The 13,886-nt window shown below is 39.3% G+C and overlaps 1 protein-coding gene across 4 annotated transcripts in view; it reads right to left on the reverse strand.

Moving 5' to 3' along the window:
* Tmem71 (transmembrane protein 71) overlaps positions 1 to 13,886 on the reverse strand; it is a 39,090-nt gene that overhangs the window by 1,855 nt on the left and 23,349 nt on the right. For 3 of the 4 annotated variants that reach the window (XM_087559165.1, XM_087559164.1, NM_001271215.1), the window contains 3 exon segments: positions 10,520 to 10,595; positions 4,925 to 4,986; positions 4,763 to 4,823 (listed from right to left, as the gene is read on the reverse strand). In XM_087559165.1, the coding sequence (XP_087415291.1) occupies positions 4,763 to 4,823; positions 4,925 to 4,986; positions 10,520 to 10,595 (199 nt within the window). 4 annotated transcript variants of the gene reach the window in all.

Consider the following 13,886-nt stretch of genomic DNA (forward strand, 5'->3'; position numbering starts at 1 on the left):
TCTCAACCCTCCTAATGCTGCAACCCTTTAACACAGCTCCTTATATTGTGGTGACTCCAGACATAACATTATTTCCATTGCTACTTCATAACTGTGATTTTGCTACTTTTATGAATGGTAATGTAAATATCTGTTGTGAAGTGGTCTTTTGGCCTCCTAAAAGGTTGAAAACTTCTAGCCTGGATGATGTGATTGTAGTTTCTATGTCTCAACTCTCTAAAGTTAATTAATTCATGTATCTTTAGCATGAATGGAAAAGTTTCCATCTAGCAGTAGAGAGAACACATGTATTCTGGTTACTTCTAACTATTAACTTAACACAAACTACTGACTTGAGAAAAGATCCCCAGTTAAGAAATTATCTAGAGCATCATGTCTGTAGAAGATTGTCATGACTGTTAATTGAGATGAGAAGACTCAGTCCACTGTGGACAGCAATATTCCCTAGGCAGGGAAGACCTGGCTATATAAAGAGCGGGACAAGCTAGCTAAGAGGAGAAAGTATACATTTGTTCTTTTTGCACTACACTGTGAATGCAGTGTGACTAATTGCTTGAGTTCCTGTCTTGATTTCCTCTCAGTGATAGACTATAGCCTAAAACTTTAGGCTAAATAAGCCCTTTTCTCTCCTGTATTGATTTCCATTCCAATTTTCATGTGAGATTTTACTAGAGCAACATAAATCAAACTAGAACAACCTGCTACCTGCTTTGGTACTAGGATGTCTGTCATAGGTATGCAAAACATTCACACTGGGGCTAAAAAGGAATCACTGGAGGCACAGGATACCTGTGATAACCTTCATGAACAACCCTGACAACTATACACTTTAAATTCAAGGAGGAAGGCAGGCGATGATGTAAAAGGTGGTATGACTTGAGAAGACTGAAATGCCAAGAAGAGGTCATGTACTCAAGTTTATCCCTGCATAGTACAAGATGTATGTGGGAGGGCTCAGTGTGGATGTCTGTTGAATGTACTCAGTGATTTCCCCCAGTTCCTTAGACCTTCGTCACTGACTGTAAGAGAGACTAATGAGTCATTCCTTCCTTTTGCAAAATAAAATTATATTTATTATTGTTATTCTGGAAGTTCACAAAGATGCTATGTCAAGGGAAAGTAAATAAACATGAATGACTCTTGACTCTTGAGCTTAAGAACCACATATATGTCTCACTATCGTTTAGATACATTTATGTAAAAAGGATAGATTTGTAATATGTCTAATACAGAGGAGCAGAACTCTCTGCTGTAAAACGTCCTTCAAGCAATGATGAGGAAAACATCATTGGGCTGATGACTATGTATCCAATATCTGCTATTTTGAAGGTACTGGGATAGATGCAGTTCTTGTTTTCCAGATCATCATATAAGAGAGTATATACATAAAAACTGATAAGAAGGAGATAAGAAAATTGAGAGATAATACAAGAAAAAGAGGGGAGGGAGAAGGAGAGGTCAAAGTATGTACATAAACCATAAATGACGGTGTGCCTGAAAATGTCAGTGGATGATGTATATGCAGTCTTGATCTGTTTGCTTTTATGAAAGGACAAAGGAAGAGCACAGAGAAGTGGAGAGATACCTGAAAATTAACTTGGGAAAGTAACCATGACAGATCACATAGTGCCTCTTCCAGGAAGGCTTGCCTGTCCACACCCCATACCTCTCCCAGTCTGGGGAAACAACCTTTTTAGTGTTCACTTGGCCTAATTACTAGATCCATACTTGTATTTACTATATATATATATATTTTACCCTTTTTGCATGTATGTGACTATTATTAAATTCTGAAATATTAAGACTGGCCACACACCTGAGTTTTGTGATCTTGAGACTCATGAAAGAAAATTACTGTAATGACTGTTCAGATAAATTGCACTTGGTACAGTTAGGAGTCAGGTTAAGTAATGCTGAAAATCAAGGGGTAAAAGTTACAGGATTGAGCCACCAACCAGGCAGCATACACTAGCTAGTGTGAGCCCCTTGACACATATACAGCATAGGACTGCCTGGTCTGGCTCAGTGAGAGTAGACATACCTAAATCTCTACAGACTTGAGACATCAGGGAGTAGAGAGGTCTGGAGGGGTGGGATGAGGTGGGGTGGAGTCAGGGGGTAGGGCCATACTCTTGGAGACAGTGGGAAGTACAAATGGGATCAGGAACTGTGGGAGGGTGAACCTGGATGCGGATAATGAGTAGACTGTTAAAAAATGAAGATAATAAAGAAGATGATGAAGAAGAACCAAAGGAGGAAGGAGAGGGGGAAGGAGGAAGGAGGAAGGGGGAGGGGGAGAGGGGAGGGAAAGGAGAAAGGAAGGGAGAAGGGCAAGGAAGGAGGGAGGGAAGGGGAAAGGAAGGGGGAGGGGGAAGGAAGGAGGAAGGGAAGGGGAAAGGAAGGGAGAGGGGGAAGGAAGAGGAAAGGGGAAGGAAAACAGAAGAGGGAAGGAAGGGAGGAGGAAGAAGGAAGGAAGGGGGAAGGAAGGGAGAAGGAAGAGGGAAGGGGGAATGGGGAAGGGAAAGGAAGGAAGAAAGAAGGGAGGAAGGAAGGAAGGGAAGGGAAGGAAGGAAGGAAGGAAGGAAGGAAGGAAGGAAGGAAGGAAGGTAGGAAGGAAGGAAGAAATTCCAAGGTAAGAAAAACATTACAGGATTTTTCTTTCCAAGATTATCATAGTAGATGTGCAAACTATTACCCAGACAGGTCATAAGCACTCAAGATCCTCAGGAGCTAGGATTCAGAAGGCCTGGAGCTTGAGATAAAAGACAGCTCCTCCTTGACTTTTGTGTCTAGAGGCCCTACCCTTAATGCCTTAGTGCTCCCTTTTGCCTTCACCACAGACGTTTTACAGATAATGAGAATTTATTTTTCCAATTAATTGTACATTTAATTTTTAAGCAGGAGCGATTTATATATGCCTCACTGTCTGACAAGCTTTAACATTATTATTACTTCTGAAATTTGGGCCTTAAAATTACTTTTGGGTAAAAATTGTCTTTGTTTGTGTCTTTATTTTGGTGTCATCTTGGCACACAAAGCTGAGCTACCATGGAACATCACAGGATGACAGGGTGGAACGAATGTAAGAGCTAGAGGTGGGGAACAGCACTGAGAATCAGGGTCTTACAGATGTGACGCACCCCAGCTGATGTATTTGTGAACTCACTGCAGATGTGGTTGCCTGCAGAAGACCTGTATGAGACTGTGTTCATCAACATTCCACCAAGGGAGGGAGAAGGGCTCCTGAGGCTACACTTTTCCCTGAGGGGACTATTGACAATGAATGTTGGTTAGAGGAAGGGTGTCACTTTCCTCAGCGGTGTAGCCACAATGGATAAGTTACTTATCCTTCAGTAAATAACCCCTCACCTATCCTCATTTAAACTCAGCGGGGTACAGATACAAACATGCATACAAATATACATACACACACACACACACACACACACACACACACACACACGAAAATAGAATGAGGACACCAGGCAGTTCTACGCTAACAGAAATGAATATCAGAGCCACCAAAATAAAGGGAGCAAGAAGGTGGCTTGGAGTGTATCCCAGTTGTGTAGAAGTTGCTTACAAATGCATAAAGCCTACATTTGATCTCTACAATAAAACAGCATACTTTTCTTTCTTACCAAGAGAAGAAAAGGAGGAGACATGAGACTTAAAATAACGATTAATTCACAATATTTAATTATTTCTGAAAAACTGTAGGTAGGTCTGGAAAAGGCAAGCCAGTGAGTCTCCACTTAGATCTAAAATGATTTGGGTATGGCTAGGAGGTAATTATTTAAGAGGAATTTTTTCTTTTCTTTTCTTATTTTTTTTTTTTTTTGGAAGCTGGGGACCGAACCCAGGGCCTTGCGCTTGCTAGGCAAGCACTCTACCACTGAGCTAAATCCCCAACCCCTATTTAAGAGGAATTTTAAACAAATGGAGCTAACAATGGCTTAAGAACAAGACTTTGGGTGGTGATCCCAACACCAAATTATCCATTAAACTGGATCAATGACTGTCCTCAGAAACCTGAATAGCTAGAAATTATGGGACATGTCACTCAACATGTCAGTAAATCCATACTTCCTAGAGTTGTAAACAAAACAAATCTTTACTCACTGCACAGTGATTTGAGACCAAGATTCCATAAACAAGTATGTGCAAAGTCAAGTGCAAAGGCCAGCAAACTGGTTTCACCTGCAGGGCATGCTCTATCTCCAAGCCCACGGGAGCTGGTCTCAGCAATCAGAGCGAAGCTAAGGCCATCGACACAGACCGTCTTGCAAGAAATGGCACTGAGAAGCCTGCTTTAAATTCTGTGAGCATCTCTCAGACCCTGAGAGCACTCTAGAATGAGGATTAGGAGAGTTAGGGAGAGGAGAGAAATTGTGGTTCGCAACAAACCGCTTGCCAGGCTTTTGGGAAGCTGTCCTACAAAGACATCACAATATAATGCATTTTGAAAGTGCGATACAATGAGTTTATAATGGCACTTCTAAAAAGAAGTGAAAAGAACACTAATTGTCCTATTGTTTTCAATGTCTTTAGACCCTAAAATATAATTCTATATTTTTTGAGAATAAAACCTAATTCTATGACTTCTACTAGGCTTTTAGCAGTAAAGGAAAATATTCTTCGTATGCTGACTGGAACTGCTCCTCCATGTAGCTCTTAGCAAATCTTACTTAGCAGAAGCCTACCAGATACTAGAATCTGTCATCTTTGATCAGACAGTGCTATCACCAGAGGTAGCACTTACCTAGCACAGGTGGTGGCTTTGAAATAGCTGGCAAGGTTGAGAAACAGTGACTTTACAACATCTTGAGTAGAAAAAAGAAATATATACATACATTTTATTTTAAATACCATAATTTGCGTAAATTCCAAGAATTAGAGGAGCAATCTGCGAAAAGTTACTCACAAGCTATTGTGATCAGCAAAGCACATGTAAAGATGCTGGTTAATTCTCCTCCCACAAACCATCTGAAACAACAAGATTGTGTCATTTGAGCATATTAACCCTGCATTCCCAGCACATTCTTTTAGACTAAGAATATACGCCAAATGTCAAGATTTACTATATACCTCCAAAATAAACATAGTTTATCAGCCAAAAGGTAGGCAGATAGGGCAACAAAAAGAGACTAGAGAATCTTAAACCAGAAACACATGTATATGTTAAACAGATTTGATTTTTTAAAACAATTTATTTTTATTTTAAATTATGTATATGTCTGTTGTGTAGGAAAGACAGTATATTCATGTGAATACAGTACACACAGAAGTAGAGGCCTGATGCATTAGATCACTCTGTAGCTGAACTTAAAGGCTGTTATGAGCCACCTGAGGTGGGTTCTGGCATTTGAACTTGGGACCTCTGTAAGAGGATTCATTCTTAACTGCCGAGCCTTCTCTCCAGCCCTGTAAACTGATTTCTAACAGGAATGTAAAAGCCCCTCAGTGGAAAGATAGTCCTGACAAATGGTCTTGAAACAATTAACTATTTGAAAGCAGGAGAATGAATTCTCACATATATTTTATCTCACACATCAAAGTTAAAATGAGTCAGAGGCTACCATGAAGTATAAAACTTCCAAAAGAAATCATAGATAAAAACAGTATGACCCGCATTTGACCATAAGTTGCTAAGTACAGTATGAAGTGTAGAGTCTCTGAAAGAAAATGATTAATAATCAAGCTTTCTGAAGATTAAAGAAGTTTTCTCTGGGGAGGATGGTGTTAGGAGGATAAAAGGCAATGCAATTACATAAAAAATATCTGCCAATCATAAATCCACTGAAGGAATCCTACCTAGATTATATATGAACAAACCTCAGCATAAGGTCACTGAAAAATAACAAGGTATAATGACATATGTGTATGCAAATGCTACAATGAAACCTGCTGCTTTGTATAATAATTGAAAAATGAAACCCAACAACCATAAAACAAATAACCTTCAAAATGGGTGAAACAAATGAACACATGCTACATCTCAGCCAATGGCAAAAATGCATGTGAAGATAAGTATTAAAAGCAATGTAGACCATCGTTTGTCATTAGACAATGCTAGCTAATGATTGTGATCAGAATGTGTGATATGCAATTATCAGAGAATAAATATTTTACAGGCCATAAAGACCCAGAAATGAACCCACACACCTATGGTCACTTGATTTTTGACAAAGGAGCCAAAACCATCCAATGGAAAAAAGATAGCATTTTCAGCAAATGGTGCTGGTTCAACTGGAGGTCAACATGTAGAAGAATGCAGATCGATCCATGCTTATCACCCTGTACAAAGCTTAAGTCCAAGTGGATCAAGGACCTCCACATCAAACCAGACACACTCAAACTAATAGAAGAAAAACTAGGGAAGCATCTGGAACACATGGGCACTGGAAAAAATTTCCTAAACAAAACACCAATGGCTTATGCTCTAAGATCAAGAATCGACAAATGGGATCTCATAAAACTGCAAAGCTTCTGTAAGGCAAAGGACACTGTGGTTAGGACAAAACGGCAACCAACAGATTGGGAAAAGATCTTTACCAATCCTACAACAGATAGAGGCCTTATATCCAAAATATACAAAGAACTCAAGAAGTTAGACCACAGGGAAACAAATAACCCTATTAAAAATGGGGTTCAGAGCTAAACAAAGAATTCACAGCTGAGGAATGCCGAATGGCTGAGAAACACCTAAAGAAATGTTCAACATCTTTACTCATAAGGGAAATGCAAATCAAAACAACCCTGAGATTTCACCTCACACCAGTGAGAATGGCTAAGATCAAAAACTCAGGTGACAGCAGATGCTGGCGAGGATGTGGAGAAAAAGGAACACTCCTCCATTGTTGGTGGGATTGCATACTGGTACAACCATTCTGGAAATCAGTCTGGAGGATCCTCAGAAAATTGGACATTGAACTGCCTGAGGATCCAGCTATACCTCTCATGGGCATATACCCAAAAGATGCCCCATCATATAAAAAAGACACGTGCTCCACTATGTTCATTGCAGCCTTATTTATAATAGCCAGAAGCTGGAAAGAACCCAGATGCCCTTCAACAGAGGAATGGATACAGAAAATGTGGTACATCTACACAATGGAATATTACTCAGCTATCAAAAACAACGACTTTATGAAATTCGTAGGCAAATGGTTGGAACTGGAAAATATCATCCTGAGTGAGCTAACCCAATCACAGAAAGACATACATGGTATGCACTCATTGATAAATGGCTATTAGCCCAAATGCTTGAATTACCCTAGATGCCTAGAACAAATGAAACTCAAGACGGATGATCAAAATGTGAATGCTTCACTCCTTCTTTAAAAGGGGAACAAGAATACCCTTGGCAGGGAAGAGAGAGGCAAAGATTAAAACAGAGACTGAAGGAACACCCATTCAGAGCCTGCCCCACATGTGGCCCATACATATACAGCCACCCAATTAGACAAGATGGATGAAGCAAAGAAGTGCAGACCGACAGGAGCCAGATGTAGATCGCTCCTGAGAGACACAGCCAGAATACAGCAAATACAGAGGCGAATGCCAGCAGCAAACCACTGAACTGAGAATAGGACCCCCGTTGAAGGAATCAGAGAAAGAACTGGAAGAGCTTGAAGGGGCTCGAGACCCCATATGTACAACAATGCCAAGCAACCAGAGCTTCCAGGGACTAAGCCACTACCTAATGACTATACATGGACTGACCCTGGACTCTGACCTCATAGGTAGCAATGAATATCCTAGTAAGAGCACCAGTGGAAGGGGAAGCCCTGGGTCCTGCTAAGACTGAACCCCCAGTGAACTAGACTGGTGGGGGGAGGGCGGCAATGGGGGGAGGGTTGGGAGGGGAACACCCATAAGGAAGGGGAGGGGGGAGGGGGATGTTTGCCCGGAAACCGGGAAAGGGAATAACACTCGAAATGTATATAAGAAATACTCAAGGTAATAAAAAAAATCCTTGAGTATATATGGATATGAGTAAATGCTTAAATGTGGATTTTTCAGTTTTCACCTAATGTCCTTTTCTGTTTCAGGATCCCATCTAGAAAACACATTCTACTTAGTTACTCATCATGTCGCCTTAGGCCTGACAAGGTCTTCAATGGCCTTAGTCTCTTTGTAGATAGATTCCAATGTGCTGAATGCTCTTCATTTGGGTTTTCTCTTTATTTTTCTCATGGATAGACTAGGGCTTTCAAGACTATAGAGGTAAAGTGCCATTCTTACTATATCTTCTAAGGGCACAGGCCATAATCACTCTCATACCTTTGACAGTGACCATGCTCACCAAAGGGGGTGCTACTCTATTGTACAAACACCATCTCTACCCACTTCCTCGATCTGCTCTTTGGAAATCAGTTTCAAAATACGACTCACCCAAAAGTGATATGGAGTTTAGCTCTGCTTCTCAAGGCTGGATGTGTCTACATATGCTAGCCTAAGAGAAAGGTTTCACTGAAAGGAATGTTCATATGAAATCCTGTCATATATGAAACAGAGTTTCCTGACCAACTCGGAAGTTTGGAATATATTAAGTAAAAGGAATGCTGACTATGATTGTTCCTCATAATTTCTTCCAGCCATTATTGTACTAATGCACATCATCAGTATCCAATTTGGTGTATTAATGAAGAATGTTACAATCTATTTCTAGCCATAGAGCCTCCTTCTTTTGTTCTTTTGGTCCTATTGTGATCTAAAATGTTTCTCAAACCTCATAATTAAGTGGGAGGCTTGTTTTAAAATACCAACTCTCACTAGGCCTAAATTTGTACTTAAGTGAGAGAATCTAGGAGTTGGAGTTAGAAAAATCAACCTTCCCAAGCAATGTGGAGGAGTTTGACCTCAAGATGCAGGCATTGAGAGTAAATAGCCTCCAGAGGCTAAAGACTGTGAGGCTTTTAAGGCTTCACTGTTCATTTTCATTTCATCCATTCATTCAAAAATATCAATGAACTTGTGTCATTGAGGATACAGAAGTAAGGCAATACATTAATGTCAGCTCTGGATTGCTCGTGTCCTTTAAGAAATACTTTAAATTTTATCTCTGTGTGTGCATGCATGTGTGTGTGTGTGTGTGTGTGTGTGTGTGTGCATGTGTGTGTATTCATGTCTGTGTCTATGTATATACACATGTGTATATGTACACATGAATGTGACAGAGCAACTTTCAGGAGTAGGCTCTCTTTTTCCAATGTGGGTTCTAGGTATTGAACTCAAGACATCACGCTTGTACTGAAAACACTTTTACTTGCAAAGGTGTGCCATTAACAGACTGTTCACATTCTTATAATGAAAGCTAGATGATTAATATTTGGGTAACTGCACATACAGTCATGAAGGGTCAGTTGTAGAAAGTGTTCTGAAGTAAAATCAAGCAAGGCATATGTGTGATGAGTGGTATGATGATGGGTGTGATGATGTGTGGTGTCATTCTGTGCACACTTGCCAAGGAAGTTTTCTCTAACAGAAGTTGAAAAGAGTCTAGAAAGAAGTAAGGTCATAAGTTAGTAGCTTAGGGAAATATTCTTGGCCAGGGAGAGAGAACGAACACTCTGAGACATGAACAGGGTTAGTACTGATGGGACTTGAACATTTTTCTAGAGTTTTGAGAAAAGATGGACAAGAAGGCAAACCAAGAACATGTAGGATAGGAGGTTGATATTAGCACACCTATAGTAAAGACTGAATGCCGTGTATCCATGCGAGGCTGGCTCCTCAGAAACATCATGTGCAAGTTGATAGGGTAAGGCAATAAATAAAATCAGGATGGTATGAACAAAGGATCTTTACATATGATTGACTGACAGTAACTATTCAGAAAGATGTTGCATGGGAATACAGAGTACTACAAGCTCATTACAAGCTTGTATGCAAAGTGTTTCTACATGGACATCAGCCCAATATCAAAGCAACCTCAATATAACATCACCCTTGGTATCAATTACTGTGGCCAAAGGTTGCTGTTTCAAAATTCTTGCTATAATACACTTTTCCATCTATAAATCTCACCTTTTCTCAATCTGTTAATCCACTCATGGCTGAAGCAATTCATCTGTTCACATACATCATGCTGTTAGTTCCAGATAAATATTGCTATCATTTAGATTCTAAAATTTAGAGAATATCTTTTTGATTCTTCTGTATTGTAGGGTACAAGCTACAATAGGAAAGGTAGAGACTCAGTGGGGACTTCAAGTGCTCTGAAATGAACTGAAATGGAAACTGGGATTGTAGCTCTCTTTGCCATCACACCTTAAACAGAATATAGCACATGGTCAAATCAATTTCTAAGCAATGTATGTTAGCTTCTGTATGTACTGGAGACGAGAGAGAAGGTACATGAAGAATAAAAAGCAGTATCATGCTAGATAATGAACAAATCTTAGCTATAGAGCTACCTAAAATGTTTTATGGAAAGAGCCAAGAAAATTATCCATCAACTACAGCTCCCCATTTATTCTGAAATGTTATTGTAAGAAAACAAAACCAGGATTACCTTGTGCATGCAGAAATGATTAAGCACATGGCTAGGAGGATTGCCTGAAAGGAGAGCTTATGCATCAAACCAGCTCCTGAAGGAAAAAGAAATCAATTATAGATCATTGCTAATTAAATAACCCCGGAAAACAAATTTCTGCAAAACCTGTTTCATAGTTTTCAGAAGTATGTCATTTTAATCAATCAATCAATCAATCATCAATAACAAGATAAAAATCGTGCCAAGTGCGGCTGGAACAATGGCTCAATGGTTAAGAGCATGCCCAGTACCTACATAGTAGCTTACAACATTAGTTCCAAGGAATCTGATGCCCTTCTTCTGGCCTCCATGAGCTCCTGCATACACATGCTACCAATAAACTCATGCAGACATATACACCTATGCATAAATTTTAAAAGTATTTTAAATCATGTAACATTTTATGGATTCATTGATTAGAAAGCTCTACAGTCAATGAATTAAATTTCCTCTCTCACAACGAAACAAGAAAATATGCACCTCAAAATGTTTCAGACTTGCTATTTGCTTTGATATTGGAAGGCGCACTTGTAGAATTTATGCTAAAGTCAGAATACTAAATATATGATGATTATTATGACTGTGAGAACCACAATAATAAGAATGCCTAACATTTTCAGAGTATTTTTAACACACAAATACTTTTGACACATTAGCTTATTTAATTATCCCCAAACCATGAAAGGTAGGGAGCATATTTTCAGTTTTGTAAATGAGTACATCAAGACTGGGAGACATGATGTAATAGTTCAAGATCAAACAGCTATGGGGTCCTGGAGCCAAGATTTAAAAACTCACATCTAGACAGGACATAATGTTTTGTCTGAAATGAGGCATGAAAAGACAATTGCAACTTTGCATACTGGAAATTTCTAAAGACCAAGAGGAAAAAAAAATATATGTATTATGAAGTATTTATCCTTTCAAAATTCTGTAATCAGTGAACTATTTCAATGGTGTCAAATCATAGAAGAAAGAAATACAAGCTTCCAGTAGTTATAATTAGGAGAATCATGAGAATCATGACCTTGAGTCTCAGACTAATCACCTCGAAGAAATCAAAGCTGACTTAAAGATGAACACGTGAGGATTTAAAAATATATTTATGATTAGATCTCAACTTGATTTCTCCCCAAATGCTACAGAAGCTTAATTTTGCAACAGTTGTTTAAAACTCAGAAAGACTTTATACTGTGAATGTTTTTATTTTTGTGATTTATGCTGGAAATGAACACAGAGTTAGCTATAAATCTCACTGAGCCCCTAGTGTGGGTGGAATCCTGAAGTCTGGTGAGTCAAATTGGAGCAATAGTAAATTATGTCACTCAGAGCAAGGAAGATTTATGTATACTGTGAATTAAATAAATTATTGCTGGTGCAGTGGAATGTTAACCATTCATCTAAAGTGTGTTTATATTCTCCATCCCTTCTGATTTCATGTGCAATTAGGGAAAATAAACCCAGCTTGAGACACAACAAAGATCACTGGCTATGCACACTGAAGGGTGAAAGTATGTATGTACCTTTGAATTCAACCAAGAGATGAGTTCTGTGACTTTGAACATATTCTTCTTTATATTCATATTCATATTCATATTCATATTCATGGCTTCTTCAGTGGCCATTGACTTGGCACTTATTTTGACTTAGCTCATCAGTAACATAATGTCAATTCCAGGCTTTGATTCCTCCAACTTCTCCCTCCTTTTCTCTCTCTCTCTCTCTCTCTCTCTCTCTCTCTCTCTCTCTCTCTCTCTCTCTCTCTCTCTCCACTTCCATTTTAGCACCTTCTATTTTCTTTAACATTTTTTAATGTTTAAGTTTTCTTTTTCTTTCTCTCTTTCCCATCCTACCCACCTCACCCTCATGTCCAAAAATGTCTGCATGTACACACTGCTGAGTACAGTGAGCATCTATTTGCTGGTTTTGAAGGCAATGGTATATTCTTGATGGGAATTCCTTTTCCTGCTAGACAGTAAAGTAGCTGGATTTTTCTATTTTTCATCCCAGCATTTAACCTATTCAAAACCTTTTAAAAACACACATACTTATCAACAAAGTAGTTGTTTTTGCCATGAAAATGGAATCTTTCCAGAACACATGTAACAATTCTAGGTTTCATATTATAGCTCTAAATGAACATAGCCTCTTCTGATGGACTGGAGATCTGAAGGGTATGTGTTGAAAGAGTCTCCAGGAGCCACCATGGGAAGATGGGCACAGAGGAACGGCACCAACACAGAAAAGATGGCAAGGAGGCAAAGACTAGAAAGACGCTAAGCTCTCTGTTTGAAATTATTTACATAAGCCAGGAAATTCTATCACTGTAACTCAGGCCTGGAACTCAAAAGCCCTAATTGATACAAATTGATACAGGCCAATGTTATTCAAATCTGCTGTGTTACCAGGAACAGAGTGATCATTCAGGTCCTCCACAGGGAGAAACAGAAATGATGGAGATGCCCAAACATGTCAGATCCCAATGATAAGGAAAATAAATATTTTCAGTGAATTTATACATGCAGAAGTCCCTGGAATAATGGAAGAACAATTTATTCCAGCCACCAAGCAGGAGGTCCATCAGTGGTAATCTCATTTTGAGTGGGCCTTGAAGAAAAGTAGGAGCCGTCCAAGTACAGCAGATAGGACAGACATCCCAACTAGAGGACACATTTTCATGGTCATATTCTCTGCAATGAGTGGACAAGGCTTACTTCATTTGTAGACTGTTGGTATTCTTATCTGTAAAAAACCTCAAACAGTTATGAATTCATTCATCATGAGTCAGAGAGAATTTATTCTGCCCAGTCACTGTACGGTCAGTTTGGAATTCAAGGATGACCAGGACCTTCATAGAATGATGAGAAATGCAGGCAAGCATGCAACAGTGGTACAGCTCATGGACATAAGAGAGAGGAGTTCTGGGAACCAGAACAGTGAAGGTTAGGCTTCTGAGGTGGCTGCTGAGACTCAATAAGTATTGATAGCCTGGTGGTTATCTACTCAATCAAAGCTAGCTTTTCTGTTATTGAAACAACTGTACAGTGAACTTAAAGACCTTTTAGCACTTGCTGAGCAGCTGCAGCAGGGATATATTATACAGGGCATATGAGTGAGAGTTTGGAGGAATGCTCAGTGGGACACTATCCATTCCTGGTTTATAGAGGCAAGTAAAGACAGGGTCATTTCACTCAATCTCAGCCTCCTACAGTGATAACCTCAAATCTCTTGAATATTCACGTGGACAGGACACTGTACAATCTTGTAGGTTGTTTTCATTGTAACGCAAAGAGTAGGATCATCTCTCTGCACAGATTCAAGATTAAATTTTAGAATTTGGCCACCT

Source organism: Rattus norvegicus, chromosome 7 (assembly GCF_021556685.1).
Source record: "Rattus norvegicus strain SHRSP/BbbUtx chromosome 7, alternate assembly SHRSP_T2T, whole genome shotgun sequence".
Lineage (NCBI taxonomy): Eukaryota > Metazoa > Chordata > Mammalia > Rodentia > Muridae > Rattus > Rattus norvegicus.